Source organism: Typha latifolia, chromosome 2 (genome assembly GCF_019914945.1).
Source record: "Typha latifolia isolate L0001 chromosome 2, TyphaL0001v2, whole genome shotgun sequence".
Lineage (NCBI taxonomy): Eukaryota > Viridiplantae > Streptophyta > Magnoliopsida > Poales > Typhaceae > Typha > Typha latifolia.
In genome coordinates, this window is record NC_133087.1 from 13,725,986 (window position 1) to 13,744,556 (window position 18,571).

An 18,571-nucleotide genomic window follows, 5' to 3' on the forward strand; every position below is an offset into this window, starting at 1 on the left:
TACGTTAAATAGGTTTTCTTAATAATTGCAAATAGTATTCTTCTAGGAAGAAGAATTTTGTGATAAGAAAGCAATATGCAGAGAAGCAACATAATAAATAACGCATTGTGCCTAAACAGTTAGATTCCATTCACAATTTATAAGTTTGTTTTATTTGGATCAGCAAACAGAATGAGTTGACTTCAACTGAACAAGACATGCAAAGTGTTTAATACTGTAGCAGTGGAAATATTATATCTGCATCATTGATTAATGTTAGTAATTTCATGTTTTTGACATGAATTTTTATTAACTTTGAGCTAAGTTTTAAGTGGGGCCCACACATTATTAATGATGGTTTAATGGTGGAATTAATTTAGCTCAAAGTGTACTTTATTGTCAAATATTCACTTAGTCAAATCCATGAAGAGAAGTGAATGAAAATTGGCTCTAAAGTAGATATCATGGCAATGGAAAATAAAGAAAAATGAAATTTAGTACCATATTGGATATTTGAGAAATGTTAGTATGGTATATAAGTAACAAACTTCTTATGGGCTTTGGGCCCCAAAAGGGGTACCTATTTTGTGGGTAAAGGTTACTATGCAACTTAACTCACACGCGCGCGCGCCGCCCGGCTCGGTTCGGTTCGGTTCGCACGCACGGGTCAAGTCCAACAATGTAACTCTTCCAGAAGCAATCGGTGGAGGGCGAATTGGTCTTAAGGAGATAGTGTCCAACACTAGACTCGACTATTCAGAATTTTATATTCTGTAAGTTATTTATATTATTTTGATCGAATTTATTGTGACTCTTTGGAATCAGATTGTTACCGCCAACAATTAATACTTGTGCATGAAGAAATGCCTTCAAATTATGAGCAGAAAAATTGGAATTAAAGAAGTCAAAGATGATCTAGTTGTGGCTCAATCTCTCTTTGGCTGATGTGTATGTCAAATAGAATTTTTTACAAGCTAGGCAAAGGCCATGTTTCCTTGTATCTAGTAAGCTCACATACTTAGCAAATGATCATTATTATTTGCAGGTCACATTGTAAATACTTTAGGAAACCACTTTGCTTTTAAGTAAAACCTAGTTCAGCAGTTACTTATTTATGAAGAAATCATGAGTACTTGATATTTTACAATATTTAGTGGATCTTCTTATCTTCCACTGCTCTCCTCTCATAATGTATTTGATTCCCTGCCCCAAATTTTCTAGTATATTTAGGAGAACAATGCATCTATAAACCTCAAGCTTTGAAGATGATACATTCCAAAATAATAAGATATGTCCTACTGAAATAAGATAATTCTAATTCTTATGTCAATTCTACATTGATCTTGCTATTGAATACACAATAGACCCCACATTGTTGGTTAGGCACATGCTACACTAGTTGAATCTTTGAATTAGTACTTAGTATTTCCTCTGAAGAATGCTGAAAGAAAGAACTGCTCTTTTCTCTATGATGCATCAATGAATATGTTGAGTTTGAACTAAAGAGTTTTGGCAATTTAACTAGCTGAATTTGTGAGTAAGTACTCAATATTGCTCATGAAAAATTGGTAAGGAAATAGTTCCCTCTGAGATTGCCAATTTGTTGGACTTGTTCTACTTTTCATATCTTGCCTTAAGAGGCAAGGTTGTCAGATATATATTCCTTGATGTCTCATTCATATTGTCAAGTTACATTTAACATCAGAGGAAAAGAATTTGAAAGGTGTGATGATTACTGCATGCGGTAAAATTATTATCCTACTCACAATTAACTAAGATTCACAGTCTTCATCATACTTCCCAGTTGTATATATCAACCTCCAATCCTACCAGAAAATTATCTAGCTAGGCTTGCATGATTAGTAGCTAAAATCGAAGATTTATTGCGTGCCGACCAGCCTTATTATGTGATCTACAACTGGCAGTTATTAGAGGAGGCTTAATTTTCTATGGTAATTAATGAGGTTAGTATAATGAAGTCTATCTACTTGTCAATTCCTTTTATTTATGGTATAAACTAAGAAGCCCAACAACCCTAATGACCACAACCCAGACACTCCACAGGAGAAGTGTTGACCCTCTCCTTATAAATTTAAGAAGAGAAGCCACTAAGATTTGCATTCCGCGACTTCGAAAGAATTGACTATCTGATTCTTAGCTATCACAAGGTCAGCCTGGAGGTTTCATTGAGTTGTAACAAATCCAACAGCAGAAGGCTTCATCTCCTCTCTCTGATCTTGAAGAGGTAGAAGGTAGTTTGTCTGCATAGTTTCCATGGGGCCTAAGATATCCACCATTCTATTTGCTCTCATCTTGGCATCATTGCTCTCAACTTCATTGGCAGGTTAGCTTTAATAGTTCTACATGCCATAGATTTTGATCTATCAATAAAGGATTGATAATTCAATTAGAACATTATATTGTTCATTGATTGAAACAATATATAAGCTTTCATGTTGTATACTTTCTTATCTATGATAATATTAACAATGCATGACAATACTTAGATTATTGCATTCTTATCAGATTTCTAGAAGCAGTTCAATTATAAACTTCAATTCATCAACACAAATCTGTTGTTTATACTTCCTTTTGTGACTAAATTTTGTGTTTGTAGGAGGGCAACAAAGATTTCTCAATAAATACACAGTGCAAATAGAAAAGGAGGTATGGAGCTAGAATGGAAACTATTAGTTTAAGATTCTTCTATATGTTTTCTTTCTCCTTTTCTATTTCTTAGAATTTTTTTTCTCTTGTTGCATAAGCATCATCAGCAAGTCATTTTACTCCCTTTAAATTGGTAATTAGCTTAAATTTCACTTTCAAGAAATCTAGGATTCCCTTCTAAGACAAGGGTGTCCTCCAAGAGGGAAATGCTTGTTTAGCTAGGATGGATTCTGATGAGTAAATAATTTCCATCATTAAATGTTTGAGCACCATTTTGGAACCTCAACTCAAGTAATTAGTGAATAATTTTCTTCTTGTGTTACATACTAAAATATTTTTCCAATCAACTGCAGGAAGAAGCTAAAATGTCTTTGGAGCAAGAAGAAGTGGTTTTCCATGCCAGAGTTTTAAAAGTCCAAACAAATGACTATGGAAGCTCTGACCCTCCTCCAGCTCTTGCCAAGCCTCCATTTAAGCTTATACCTAACTAATTGAATTGAATACTATTCTTCTATGGGCTACAATGTACAACATACATACATACATACTATATGTATATATTGGTGGTGGTGCACAAGCAAATAAAAGAGATGGAATTGTTCCTTATAGTGTGTTGATAATGGTATTGTTTTGTTTATAATTTAAAGTTTATTATTCTCTATGTTGGCATAATAACTCATACCATCAAGGCAGGCAGAAAAATACCCTTAGGTTTTAGTAATAAAAAGATTAGGCTCTTAAAATCAAATGTTTTTATTTTTTATTTTGGAAATTTGCATATAACACCCTATTTTTTTTAATAAAATTATATTTTATATTCTATATTTTTACTATCTATAAATCGAGCTTTATGATATTGTGAATACGTGCAGAAAACACTTTGCTGTTATATTTATTAATTAAACTTAAGCAAACATCTTAGTTAATTTAACTATACTAAACAAATTACGAAGATATCCTCGACCAAGTTATACTAAGGGTATTTTAATTATTTTAGAAATAAAGATATTTTAGTTATTTTAGAAATAATACTTACTGGAATATTTTCACAATATTAGTTCAAATTTAACTCAGGATATTTTCTGCATATAATCATAATTTCTCATAGAGTTCAATTTACAAATAGTAAAAATGTAGAGTGCAAATCGTAATTTCGTTAAAAAATAGGGTGTTATATGCAAATTTTTCTTAAATTTTTTATACTAAATGCACATATTTTTATAATAAAATACAGATAATTTATATAAAAGTTGCATGCGCATAATAACCTATATTTTCTATTTTAAAAACTAAAGATTTTTTTTTTTTTTTTTTTTTTTTTACAAATGCCCATACCATCAATAAGAAAAGTTAGGAATAATTGTATCCCCTCAAAGAACAAGACAAGTGATATATGCATCAAAGCTTTTAAGTTAAAAGAGTAGGGTCACCTTGAGACCCTTAAATAAATCAACCCATTTAAGTTAAATTGATTACTCGATTGCCACATAAATAATCTATTAAAGTCATTTATGACCCGAATAATTCATATAACTTGTGTGCATCTAACTCTTTTAACTCATTTAGTTACATATAAATAGGTGGGAAGACTTTAACTTATTTAATGCTGGTCATGTTTGTGTTGCCTTTTAATTCAACTCGATTAAATGAATTTAGAGTATCATTAATATGTGTAAACTCTTCTCAAGTACAAGGCCGAGATAAGCTACCACACATCATCTGTGGCTCCAAACACTTATCATGTCACTAGCTACATCCATCATGCAATGGAAAAAAAAGAGAGTAATTAACTATCATCCTATACATCTAAAAGAAGAAGAAAATGCCCTTCATGTACACAATTACATTGCATGTTTAATGGGCTAAGGAGTTCTTGCTTTCTTGGACTTATAGAGCCCATTTCCTCTATCTATTTTTGCAAACCTAAGATGACAACATATCAAAAAAATTCAATTCTTAATTTAATTCTGTTGCTAAGGGCAAAGAATTTTGGCTCCGTTATTGCTTATTTTCACATAGACTCTTTAGTTTATTTTTTATGATACATTGACTCGTTTAACTATGTAAAACCTATGTAATGTCTATTTCGGTAGTTAGTCGCTGCATTGTTCTTATTGAGATCTTTAAAATGAGTCTAATATTAATTTGTTCTTAAGTTATTTAAATTCTATAATAAATTTTTTTTATTTATTATTTAAAATTAGAGTGTCATAAAATTATTCGAATAACGACTCAAATTACTTTTCAATGTAAATACCAAATATTAAAATACATTAAACATAGCATACATCAAATAAAAATCATATTAAAAAATTATATTTATTCATTCTCATGTCTCTGTCATAAGTGTTCAGTCAATACATTTCAAAACACAAAATAAGCTTCTTTATCTTGGATCTTCCTATATCGAGCGAGTAATCTTTGAAATCGTTCATCATCGTTAGCTTTTATCCCTTCAACGATTAGAAATTGAGTAGAAATAACAATATTAGGTTCCTCATCTCATTCATCCTCCCATCATATTATGTAGTATCGTACAAACAGTTATAATGTCATGTAATATTTTTTTTATCCCAAAATTTTGCTAGTCCTTTAATAATGGCAAATCGTGTCTGGAGATTACATGAAATAAATATTGCAATAAGCATTACACGTCATTATTAAAACTATCAAAATTACATTACATAAAATAAATAGAATTAACATTTAATAATAGAAACAATAAGTATTTAATAGTCTCGTAAGTCATCTCCATAACCATCTATTCCGTAGCCACCTCTTCCTCGATTGTATCCACCTCCACTACATTGATCTTTCGACGAAGCTCCGACTTGAAAATAACTATTGCTTCTTCTACTGATTTTATGTTTTTTTATTTGAAAAAAAATACGTTCATCCGAATATTCAATCTTATCTAAATTAATTGACAAGATTTCTCTATCTTTGCAATCACAATCAATATTTATTTGCATAGGTTATTGTTCTAATTGCATAGCTCATTTTTTGATAAGATGTGAAGCAAGCATTAAATATTATTTTTATTTTAAAGATCTCAATTTTAAAAACTAATAATATTAAAATAACTATTAAATAATTTAAAATATAATATATATACATATATATATAATAAATATAAAGCCAGATGTATTTGAGTGTATGGGATCTTGGCTTTATATTTGGAGCCCAAAAGGCTCCAAATATTGAGCTCTCCTTTGGAGATACTCTAAGAGTGAAGGATTCGATTTAGTTGATATATTTGTTATAACTAGGAAATAGTAATCTTTGTTAAAAAAAAAAGGGCTTTCTAAATATACCACCATTCTTTGTTAACTATATACTAGCAAAGGATAAAAATTCTATTTAGATCTGGACTTAATGAAATATTATGGTTGTAGTATTAACTGATGGATTTGAGAAGAACGAGGATTCAAATCATTATACTTGGATTTCAAGATCAATAGCTTATAAAATTATTATGTATAGCATTTGACTTTGTAGCAGTGTGGATTACTTATAATATCATACCTATTTCTGCATAAAAAGATGGATAAACTACTATTGTAATTAACCATTACTTTTTAACAACAATAGGGATATAATCTAATGAACATTCTATTGGAGAATGTATCATTGCTTTAGGGGTTTAGATCCCCATGCTCACCATGGATTACATATTCACTTTTCAAGATATAAGCAGTGGATTAATAAAGTACTTATATAAGTTCTTAATGAAGATAAGGTTAGCTAAACTTGTCAAATTCTCCAACAACCTATATATCCTAGCATGATTTAAGACATATATACAACCATCGCCTATATGCACAATTTGCATATATTTTATGACCATCTTTCGCAATCACAAACATGATTCATTACTCCATGCATGCATCACCATTGATTGGAAAATGATAGGTGGGATAAAGATAAGATTATTGTCAATATTATCCACTTGATATAGAACAAGATGTATAATAGTTTGGCCTATGGAGTTCTTAGTTAATTATATTCTAGGTGTAGTAGCCTATCTAACATAATCAAATAACTTTAATTATAAGAGGTTCTTGCATCAACTTTAACTGTTGGCCAACAGAAGGATAGTAAAATTTGTTTTGGTTGTTAGGTCAAAATCTGCAAACTAAAGTAAGAAAATTAGTATTTGATGATTGTGTGTTTTTTTTTTAATTGTTCCTCATAATTTCATCTGGTTGGTAGATTATCTTTGTCATGTTTAGGACTTAATTGGCACCCATTTTTAAGGGAGAAAAGGACTTCATAATTTTATACTCTAAATGAAATACTTATAATTATACAAGTAGTTTGACATGCACAGGAGTGTACTTATTTTGATCATTGTGATGCATTGGATAGTGAGAAGTATCAACACTTGTCATAAAGAAAGAGTGAAGCAAATAGGAAATAGACTTTTATACTATTACTATAAAAAAATATCTACTATTTTTTTTAGAACTATGAGTTAATTATACCCCCTAAGAAGCATATAATTTAGTTATTGTGAATCATCTGAAACTAAACAGTGTTGGATTTTGTTAATTTTCTCAATGTAAACTACCCAGAAATGCAAATTGTTTTGTTTTAGATAACTAATGAAGAGTAGCACACTCATATATTAGTATAATACCCTAGAGTATGTATCATTCAATCACTTATTTTGCTTTTAATATCTTAAATAAACACCTAAAATACCTTTCATATGACCTTAAAATTTAGTTCCCTATTTATTTTTACTCTAACCTTAAGAACTCACTCAAGGGTACTAAAGCTAATTTGCATCTATAATTAATTTAACTCATCTATATGACAACAGATCATTAAGAAAAATAACGTCCAAATATTTTTGAAGAAGTACTAGCAGCAAAATACAAAGGGTACACATAGATGTGAATAATAATATAGGCAAAATACAGAGCTTATTTGTATATATATATATATATATATATCGTAATAGATTATGAGTCAATAGATTAATCATATGTCAGACAAAAGAGTTAGCTTTTCTCAATATATAAATTAGATAATTTTGCTCTCTCCTAAGAAACGAGACATAGTAAATCTAATTAATTAAAGATCAATCCTAATATCTAAAGGGAGATATAAAGTATGACCCTTATCATGGGACACTAAACCCCACCACTGAACTATTAGTGAAGCATAATTAGGGGGGGGGGTGGGGGGGTGCAAATTTAAGCATCTTCTTGCAACTGGAGTTGGACCGGATCCACCTGCTATGCCACTGTTTCCGAATCTATACCAATCTTGTTGCTGTTAAGTCACAGAACCTGGGCCCCACCCGATCTACCGGAAAGGAGGAAAAAAAAAAAAGAAGAAGGCCACGTGTCTTCGTTTTAGAGGCTCTTTTGTACGAATGCGTACTACGCACTCCGCGTCCTCCACAAGGGATCCGTTTTCCCACTCCCTCTCTTTATAGAATAAATGCTACATCCACCAACACACAGTGACGGCTATAAGATTGAGAAAAGAAACTATCAATATATAAACATAATACCATTACTTTCGGCTCCAGAAATAAGAGATTGCTAGATTGACCATAAAATTTCTCGTAGAAAAATTAAAAGAATAAATTATGCTGACGTGCACGCTTACTTTGACATGTTGTGGCTCATGGTTGGATTCATTTGTGATATATTTTTATTAGTGTTGATCTATTTATTCAACTTATGATTGAAGAGAATCTATGGGCCCAGTGTTGGTAGAAAAAAAAAACTTCTATAATCAAGTATTAGTGATTTTTTAAATACTAAATATATCTTTTATTCTAAAATAAGATAATATAAGAGTATTTTTATGATTTAATGTCTTAACTAATCTTTCTTTTAAAAATTTTAAAGAGAAAATATAGGGTTGCAAGTCTAAAAAAACATCACAAATAGGTTGATGTAAGAAAATATGATAAAAAAATAAATGAATAATTACGTTTTATTTCAGTCGTATCAAAACTTATAAGAAAGATTAGATAAGATTTTCTACTTATATTATATTTGGAACGTTATTTCAGATATTATTTATATCTATTTATTTTTAATTCCAGGCATTATTCTTACTTGAGAAGAGGGTAAGTTTGTTTTATTTAATATTCGTGGGAGAATCTAATTCCCAGATATTAATTTATAGCGATTAGTATCTCGAAACGGAGAAATCGTGACGGAACGTAACGGAGATAGTCCGAATGGAGAAAGAAGCTTCTATATCTATACCCCGTCATTTCTCTTCTCACCTCTCTCTCTCTCTCTCTCTCTCTCTCTCTCTCTCTCTCCGCAGTGGGATGTCAATACGATCTTAGATCGATCGAGTAGGGTCGGATTCGAAACCCTAGGTTTCCTCTCCCTCTTCGCGATCCGATGGAAGTGAGTATCTCTGATATTTCGGCATCGTAGTTCGATTTGGAGCCTCTCGACGTCGATCGGATTGTTTTACTGATTTCTTGATCATTTTAAGGTAATTTTAACTTATCAGGCGATGAATCTGGCATCAGGTTACTGAGTAATTGGATCGAGTTTTTTTTTATATATTATTATTCTTGTGATTTTTGAAGAGCGAGTGGAAGAACGGATGTGAGAAGTTGGGACTATGCGTATTTAATTTTATTTATGGAATATTTATTGTGGTAGTTAATGAGGTAAGTTGTGATTAGCTATATTGGAGGTAGGATTCTTATTCAATTACTATTTGGAGGAGATATTTCTTTCTTTTATGATATTTTTTTTTTCGGATTCTAGTGAATTTTCTTCCAAGTCTGTAGTGGATTCAAACACGCATTTGACGAGGTCGGTCACTATTTATTTATTTATTTTTTGTAATAAATGCATGAAGAAATTCTTCTTTTAACGGAGGAGATCAGGCGTCTCCAGACTATGTGGATATGACTGTAAATTTTGCAATTATTTGGCCCGTCAAAGGTTGCCCTTGGGCTGCTTGAAATTTGACCGGAGTAAGGTTTTTTTTAACCTTTCTTTTTGTTTGTTAAGACATGTAAAAATTTTTCTTTTGATTTGTTCAATAGCCAGTTAAAGATGATGTCTTGAAGATTTCAATTTCAGAATGACTCATCTTTCTTTTTCTTTCCTTTTAGTTGAACTCCTAATAAGAAATGACTTCAAAATGCTTACCTTGCTATCAATTTTCTTATATCAGTTTTTAACTCTTAATTAGCCATACTCCATTTTGGTTTCTAACTGTGATGACCATGTTTTGATGTTCAGGAGTAGCTCAGTGTTTGCATAGAATTAATTTTTGTCGAATTGGTTATGGGCATTGTAAAGCTTCCCTCCTCCAACGCTAAAGTCTAAACGCTGTTAAGGACAAAGAGCTTTTGACAGTCTTCCTCCTGAACAACATGGGGGCCAACTGCTGTGTGGCTACAAAGGAAAAACATTTGCCTGGTGGAACTCAGTTTGAACTTTCTAATTATAGGAATGTGAGGCACTCGCCTTCGTGGAGCTTTCGATGGGATAACCGCACTCATGTAGAGGATATAATGAACAGTCCTGCTCACTTGTCTCTTAATAATAGTGGTGACATTGATTCTGCAATTAAGAACAGACTGACAACTGAAACTGATGAACTTTTAGTTGGGGGCACTCTATCAGATGCTTTTCAGACAGAAAAAAGGCAGAGATCTTGTATTAAGACTAAAAGTTCGGGAAAGTCTGAAGCAGCAGGTAAAGGATATATTTTTTGATAATTCTTCTGTCATAACATATACGATTATGGAATGGCATCTTGTATAGCTTATAAATCTGCTGAGACAATAGGATCTGTATTAGGAAATAATACCTAGAATTGACACTTCATTCATTTTAAATAACTTTTTAGGAAGTGTAAGTGTTGATGTATGGTCTTAACTTCTTTTACATTCTCTAGAGCTATCAGTTGAACAGAGGTCCCTGGCAATTTGCATCCGAGTCTATCACATTAAGGTGCACCCATCTCATTAATAGATGAATGGTCACTTGTGATTGCAAACTCAAATCTCGTATTTAATGGAAGAGACGGAAAGGTGGTAAATGGCAGCGGAATGAACAATGCGTTGCACATTAATGAACCGAATGAGATATTGTACCCAATCCTCTCATCTCTTCCACTAAAACAAGGTCTTCTTATCTTTTGGATGCTACAATCATGGACGTTCATTCCATTCACAAATGTGCTAGCGCCCATCGTTTATCTTACTAGGATAGGCTGAATGCAAACTGCCAAGACCAAAACTGCCCTCTTAGTTGAAAATAAGCAAATTGGCTTCTTGGCTTAGAAGGCAAAAGATCAACAAACATTTCATTAGGTTTTGTGTGTTTGATTTTGAATAAATTTATGAGTAGCTACATTTAGTATGTGCAACAACCACTTCAGGTAACATCAACTCTTAAATTTATGTTTCTCACTTCTTTTGTATTACTATTCTAATTTTAGTTTTGAAGGTTCTTGATCTATTTCCTGATGTTTGAATTCATGTGGATATCTGTAACCATATTGTTCTTGCTATTACTTAGAAGCTTGTCTGTCATAGTTATTATGATGGTCTTTCTGTTGATACGATGATATAAAGACAAGAAGGTAAACTGATCTACCAGCCAACTAGCTTGTACATCTTTTGTAGCATGTTCCTCTATTGTTCAATTTTCATTAGAAAGTAAATTTGTGCCAATTTTAGAAGGTTGATGTCATATCAGCAGCTAATCCTAAATATTATATAAATCATTATGGAACCTTTGTAATTTTTGAGTCTGGAACATAATATTGCATAGAAAACTTATTTGTGTCACAGATATATTGTTGACAAAATAATGGATAGTTGCTGACATAAATAACTTTCTTAATTCACAGATGTATAAATAGATTGCTAAATTGTCAGTACTAAGCAAAACATAGTGTTTTAAGGACTTGGATGCGTATGAATAGGCAGACCTGCTCAGGAATTTAGTAGCTTAATATGTACATTGTCGTTAGCAGAATAATAGATGATTGGATGGATAAAGTACCTTCTCAATCTGCAGATACTTTTGATATCAGTAGAAAAGTATGTCAAATTATTTGTTATGTTAGGTAAATCAAAGATGGATTATATGGGATTTGTTTGAGAGAATGGGTATTCTTGATTCAGAAATTGATGCAATTGTCTTCAGTCTAGATTAGAGTATTGGACAAGGATGCTTACTTGGAAACGCGTAGCTTATTGCTCATGTGAAAGAATTATGCTGTGGATATACTATTGGCATTAAATGTATCTATTGACTCATTTTGAGTGTCTTGATCTGCATGTGATTTTATGTGAATGGCACACAACCAATGGAAAGGTAATCTCTTTCAACTTTGATAGCCAGTTGATTCAATCCAATTGAACCTTAGATATCTAAGGCATATTTGTTAACAAGCAACTTTGCTAAGTTGCCATCTACAAATTCATAATCAATACAAGCAACCTAGTCTGTCATTGAGATAATGTGGTGAATAACTAAATAGCAACTTCCTAACGAGTCATATAAAGAAATATTATTAAAGAAGTTTTGTTTTACAATTGGGATAGCTCTTGCATGTTAAATTTTGTTTTCGTATTGGAAAGTATTGAAATCTATTGTCAAATTTCCTATAAGGATATCTTGGTAATCTTTTGTAGTGACCTTTTCTTGCTAGAGATAATATATTAAGCAAGTATCCGTCAATTGCTGGCATCTTGTTAACATGAGTTTTACCATGTAGCATAGTTAGTGCCGCAAGGCACACTACTTATGACTTATGACGATGAAAAGGAAGCTGAGGTGGACGGAAGTGGCGAACCGGAGGGATGTGGACGGGGCTGCAAAGGGAGCGAGCAAGAGAGAATAGCGATGAAGGAAGGGGGTTTACACAGGGAAGAAGACTGGGAAGAAAGCATAGGGTTTGAGTCTCAAAATATTTGGCCCCTGAATGCTTTATTTAGTAACTGAAGTCTTGGCTTTGGGAAATGTAGTAGATTATTTTGGAGAATTAGTCTAGAACCCTAAGAGACGGACCGATAGATTGGGAACTTCTGAGGGGGTGTATGTTTTGTCTCAATTTATGCTTGATTGCTCTTGTTTCTGCTCAACATATAGAATGTTTCAACTTTCAACATTTGGTCATAAGAATCTGTCAATTCTTTTGGACCCATCTCATCTTTGAGCTGTGCTATTGGCAACACCACATTAGTGGGACAAGGCTTGATCCCACCTCATCATGCCTTAGACTGATATATTTTACAATGTAGTGACCTTCAATTGACGAGCTTGATCATGATAAGTGTGATAATGTGAGAAGAAAGGATAATTGGAGAAGAAGATCAAAGAATTAAGTCAGAAGTTTTCCAAGGATGTAGGAATCTCCGAATCTGGAAAATATATAGCTATATGGATTAGTATGTAGGTTTGTTATTTCTCATCCTACAAAAGCCTTTCTCACTTGTTAATACAAACATATTTTCTTGCTATTTACATAAGAAACTTTCTGCTTCATTCCTATTTAATCCTTCAACCAGTTATTGTTGATATGGTAATTATTTGTGTAGCTTGGTGTTGATTGTAACAATTTTCTGAAGGAAACTTTCTAGTCATTAATGAACAGTCCCTTTGTTGTCTATCTTCTCTGGATGAGATAGCAGGAGTAACTTCTTAGCCTTTTTCTTTAATGCACTGATAGAGGCCTAAATAAGATAGCTGCACTGCAAATAAAGTTATGTTTTCTTGCCTTCATGTCTCTGTCCTCATATAAGTTGTACAGAATAGCCCACCCAAGCCAAATACAACAATGCTCAGGCTTGGTGTATATATGGGCTTATCCAACTCGAGGTTAGCTTGAGGTAAAAGTTCAGAACTGTGCAGAAGCAGCTTTTTAAGCGGGCCACCAATTGAAGTCTATTCGCAAACCTTGACTAGTCCATAAATCTATGTTTCTTCTTGGGCAGTTTAGTAGCTGGGTCCAGAAGTATTGCTTGTCTTCTTTATTCACCCTGGAACCAAGTTAATGGTATGCCTTTAGCAAACCAAGTTCCTGCTATAGCAAACTCCAGTTGTTCATGACTATCTGTTTGTTATATACTTGTATGCATTCAAGTCCTATTCTCTAGTTGTCTGCTGATATGATCTTCCAGACTCCATGTAAAGTTCTTATCTCTTTGTCTAACATACATATGTATTTCTTTTTTTCCTCTTGCAGATCAATACATGGAATGCAATTCATGCTCAGAGGTAATTTGAAATAACTCGCAGTGACATATTCAGTGATCTTTATTAGGATGACATATTTATAATTGTCTACAGGAAAAGGGCGTTAGTAAGTCATCTGGTGTACCAATGTCTGTTCCTACAGTTCCATCTTCATCCTTCACTGAGGATCCTTCGTCCTCTCGGAATTATTCTGTACCAGCTGACCTGGCTTCATCTAGTAAAGAACAGCATTCACTAGGCTCCTTCTCTAGGCAGGTCTTGGATCAGAGGGCTCCATCTCTGAATTTTCTGAATGAGAGCAGCTCCCATGAAATAAGGCAGTCATTTGTGCCATCTCCTTGCAGCAATGACTTGTCCACAGGAGGATCCCATGGTAGGTCTTCTGACGGCTGGTCCATGCAAACTTTTTCTGAGCTTGTGGCTTCCTCTCACAGTGAGAGCCCTTCATTTGATAGTGAAAACCTCAGTGCCATCAAAAGCAAGGCAACAAGACTGAACACTCAGCAGTCAGTTCCACTGTCCCCTGATCAGCAAATATGCAAGATATGCTCCAAGATACTAAAGGAGAGATCTCCATGGAGTGCCAGAAAGATACTGTCTACCAATGAGCTCTCTGTAGTTGCCGTTCTGGTTTGTGGTCATGTTTACCATGCCGATTGTTTGGAAAAGATGATGCCAGAAAATAATAGCTATGATCCACCTTGTCCTATCTGCACTCATGGAGAGAAAGGGGTGGCAAAGCTGTTCGGGAAAATTGAATCAAAGGTTAGAAACAAGATATCTAGAAAGGCAGTTGCTGACATTGATGTTCATAAAGATTTTCTGGGTGAACACCGAAAAGGTGGGAGAGTGCCGAGGATGGGAGCAAGCAGTAGCCTGAAGCATACCTTTAGCAGGCCCCCCTTCTTAAGGCGTCACTTTTCTATGGGTTCACGACTCTCAGTGTCATCTACATCAGAATCTGAGTATACAGGAAGAAGAGGTTTCTGGAAAAAAAAATACCTGAGGGATTGAGCTGAGGTCTCTCTAATGGAAGTAAGGCTGTGAGAAGCTACCTTAGTTATATGCAACACAAGCGTTTCTCCATCATAGCTGCAATCCAAATAAATTTCTCATTCTTATTGGGTATCAATACTGCTCTGATGACATAGGTACTAGTTATATTTTACCATTAAGTGCATAGACACCAACATTTTTTCCCGAGCAAGCATGTGTTTCTGTAGTGAAATCAAACTGGTGAAGTGGAAGGGAAGGGTTATGGAACAGCTCAGCCTGGCAATCTTTTCCACACCCTTCTCATTTTCTGAACTGGGGCACTCGGCATGCTATTGTTTTTCCCAGAATAACCTACCATAATGCTCGGGAGAATAATCTATTGTTCAGTAGTGGTAAGTCTATCTTGTTTTAAGAGTATATTAAGCTGGTGAGAAAGATTCAAATCCTCATCTTCTTTCCATTCTTTTCATCCTTTCAGACGGGGGCGCATGTGGATCAGTTTAAAAAAAAAATTCATTCCGTACAAATCTCAAAAGTATGGCAATGGATCAAATACTGGTGGCTTTTGTGGTATTGTTTCATGAATAATTCAGCCATTTGAATGTTGTTTCCATATCTAAATTTTAGCTTTATCTATGCCTACTTCTGGGAGTCCCAGTGAAACAAACTGTGGTTTTCACTCTCCGGGATTAAAGCTTAAGCTATGCTTCTGCTTGGAAGTACAGCGTACAACAATCTTCCTGATCTCCTGTAATCTGTTCAATGTGTGACTAATTTTTTTACTACAGAGGTTAGTTTTCTTGCTTCATTTGATCGAGTTATTTTACTGGAACCTGGCCAACTTGCGAGCTTTTGACCAAATTGTTACTCCCTATGGAAATTCTTTTACCAGTACGGTCCACTAAGGAATCTTTTTAGTCAGCTCAGTTAAAATTGTTAAAATGTCGAACGATTTATATAAAAAATAAATTGCTGAATAGTTGAAACTTTTTATTTCTAATCTCTACTGGAAAATATCTCATCCTTTTTATCTCAGTTATTCAACACTTTTATATACAGTAAAGCTGCAAGACTGTTCTGCTGACCATCTTTTTATATAAACCCCTCAGCAGTTTTAGCTGCCAAAATAGACCCCCTTTAGTAATATTTTATTTAGCGTTTCTATGAAGATAAAATCGTCTAACAATTTAATTTATTTAGCATTTTGGTCAGCCAGCAAAAACTATTAAAATTTATTTAAAAAGATAAATCGTTCAACTGTACACCGGTTCATCTTTAGTCCCCATCGTCTAAGAAAAAAGAAATCTCACATTTCTATCTCAATTACATTTTTTAAGTTAAATATTTTATTTAGCATTTTTATAAAAAGTAAAATTATTATGTTTAACGATCAATCTTTTTGTCGAATAATTCAGCAGTATTAGCTATGAAAACAGATCCTACTAAGTTTGATAAATAGACCGGAATAATCAAATAATTTATTAAAGAGGGCTCATTTTGGTCAACAACTCTCACCTTCCTGCAATCGATAGATAGACACGTTTCGTTCTTTATAATCTATAGAGAAAGAGAGAGAGAAAGAGAGACGACGACGACGACAACGACGACGACGAGCACATGAAAGAGGAACAGCAAGCAGCTAATGATAAAACCCAATCCAACATACTCATGTTTCAACAACCATAACTCGTTTATCATATGCATCTCACTTCTTTCTAAACCAAGTTTTATATCAAAACTTTGTTCACATTAAAAATAATGAAAAATAGAGAGTGTAAATCATAATAAACACATAAAATAATGTAAATAATTAATAATAGTAATAAATAATAAACCCCACTATTAAATAAGGATATTGTTGAGTATAGTGCATATTCCTACTTGACATGAATACTCATGATTAATTTGAGAGATTAAAGTGGAATTAAAGTTTATTCTTTTGACTCATTTTTATTAATTATCCTCCTTTCTTATTAAGCCAGAAGATTAGAAGGCAAACTTGTCCAATATCCTAATCAACTTCAACCTTCCTCCTCACCTTTTAGCCTCCTTTTACTTTTGTTTCTTTTTCTCAATGTTTCAAAGAAATTGATCAGGCTGCTAATCATGTAAGATGAGAGCAGAGATTTACTACTGTCAACTATTAGCCTAACAAAATAAATTCTCCTCGATACACTATGCACTTTAGTCCCATATTATTTACAAGGGCCTTTTCTACTTCAGGTCACAAACATAAATTTGCTCATAAGAGATGTACTTAGTGTACTTGCCTAGATATGAAGAAGGGAGTACTAGTACTACACCTCAAAGATGAAATAAAGGGAAGAAGTGTGGCTGGTGTTTGTTCTACCTGCTCCTCTAACAGCAACGAACAGTTGACAGAGATGAGAAATTCTGAACTTTAGAGTTGGAAGCTTTATTTATTTGCTAAGCAATCAAACTTTAGCCTGAAAGGATTGTTCATCTGATGCATTTGACTTAAAACTATGTCACTACTTCTAAGCAAGTTTGAGATTTAAAGATGAAGTTTTGTGGCTACTCTCGCAATCAAACTTTTTGGTGTAGGTTTGTGTTAATTACTTTGGGTCAATTCTGGTCCTTTATATTTACTATGTTTGAATCAAATCATGGGTTAGATATTTTATCTTAACAACTACCTCACTTAATTAATTAATTAAAGAGTAGTGCATGAATCAAGGTTCCATGTAGCAGATACCAACTGCAATAAAAATTCCTAACGTCATTCTTTAAGACATTTCATCTATTCATTCATGGGATGACAAGGGAAGGCAGGAGAAGATTTGATGGAGAATAGTAGGGATCATTGTACGGCTAATTTGTTGTAAATTAGGTGGTTTATTAATTGCAGTGCAGGCTGTTTAGGTGGCTCAAATTATATCATGACAATCTAGCAAACATACAAGTTTTAGGCACCTAGTAGGGAATCTTACAATCCTAATCTTAATATAATCATGTCAAAAGGGTTCTTAAGTGTGTTCTTTCTATCAATTACTCGCAAAAATTCTCAAAAACTCATCTATTACATACAATATTAGTCACAGCGATATACAAAGTAATCTTCTCATGTACATCTAAAACTTTCAAACTTAAACATCTCTTTATAGAGGTAGTATTTTTTTTTATTACATTTCAAGAACAAAATTATCAATAATATCTTCTGAGAATCTATATGTTAGGTAGTAGCTAAGCATTAACTATATCAATCTAGGTCTCTATTACTTATTTTATTGACCTAATTTATCACACAAGTCAAATTTGTCTCCAATCTTTGCTCTGGTTGTTGGGTAGGTGCAATACAAAAGCTAGTGAGTGTCATATATCAGAATAAATATTAGTTACAAGGTCACAAATGGACAACTATTGGACTTCAAATGCACCTTCCTATTTGCCTCTTTCTCTTTGACAACACCAAGTGAGTAGGCATCCAAATCCAACAAAACAAACATATAGAAGGACAAGCATCATTCACATGGAAAATATATAGAAACCAGGGGAAAGCCTAGCTTCTAACTCTAGGAAGGGGCTACATGGAAATCTATTGTATCAATTTCTCAAAAGAGGAGGGGGACAAGATGATGGTTAGCACCAAATATTGTAAGATCAATGTTCAAAAGATGTAACAAATGACCTACATTATTCAATTCTCAGCTCTCACACCTTTGGAGGAAATAAGAGCCTCACTATTCGAGTAAAAA

The 18,571-nt window shown here is 33.3% G+C and overlaps 2 protein-coding genes across 2 annotated transcripts; both read left to right on the forward strand.

Moving 5' to 3' along the window:
• Positions 1 to 1,803: 1,803 nt before the first annotated feature.
• Positions 1,804 to 3,252, forward strand: LOC140782415 (protein CASPARIAN STRIP INTEGRITY FACTOR 1-like). Its single transcript, XM_073128964.1, has 4 exons — positions 1,804 to 1,943; positions 2,033 to 2,323; positions 2,597 to 2,646; positions 3,000 to 3,252. Exons 2-4 carry the CDS (start codon positions 2,254 to 2,256, stop codon positions 3,135 to 3,137), a joined length of 258 nt encoding a protein of 85 aa, XP_072985065.1. The 5' UTR covers positions 1,804 to 1,943; positions 2,033 to 2,253; the 3' UTR covers positions 3,138 to 3,252.
• A 5,647-nt stretch (positions 3,253 to 8,899) lies between these two features.
• On the forward strand, positions 8,900 to 15,663 carry LOC140782107 (uncharacterized). The gene is made up of 5 exons (XM_073128492.1): positions 8,900 to 9,120; positions 9,885 to 10,343; positions 13,849 to 13,880; positions 13,953 to 15,247; positions 15,334 to 15,663. The coding sequence occupies exons 2-4, from the start codon at positions 10,019 to 10,021 to the stop codon at positions 14,871 to 14,873; spliced, it is 1,278 nt and encodes a 425-aa protein (XP_072984593.1). The 5' UTR covers positions 8,900 to 9,120; positions 9,885 to 10,018; the 3' UTR covers positions 14,874 to 15,247; positions 15,334 to 15,663.
• The last annotated feature ends 2,908 nt before the right edge of the window (positions 15,664 to 18,571 follow it).

Bases quoted from the DNA above. Each gene is read 5' to 3' on its own strand.
- LOC140782415 (XM_073128964.1), top strand. From the start codon at position 2,254: ATGGGGCCTAAGATATCCACCATTCTATTTGCTCTCATCTTGGCATCA. The intron at 2,324-2,596 runs GTTAGCTTTAAT...TTGTGTTTGTAG, and splicing joins GCTCTCAACTTCATTGGCAG to GAGGGCAACAAAGATTTCTC. The intron at 2,647-2,999 runs GTATGGAGCTAG...AATCAACTGCAG, and splicing joins CAGTGCAAATAGAAAAGGAG to GAAGAAGCTAAAATGTCTTT.
- LOC140782107 (XM_073128492.1), top strand. From the start codon at position 10,019: ATGGGGGCCAACTGCTGTGTGGCTACAAAGGAAAAACATTTGCCTGGT. The intron at 10,344-13,848 runs GTAAAGGATATA...TTCCTCTTGCAG, and splicing joins GGGAAAGTCTGAAGCAGCAG to ATCAATACATGGAATGCAAT. The intron at 13,881-13,952 runs GTAATTTGAAAT...AATTGTCTACAG, and splicing joins AATGCAATTCATGCTCAGAG to GAAAAGGGCGTTAGTAAGTC.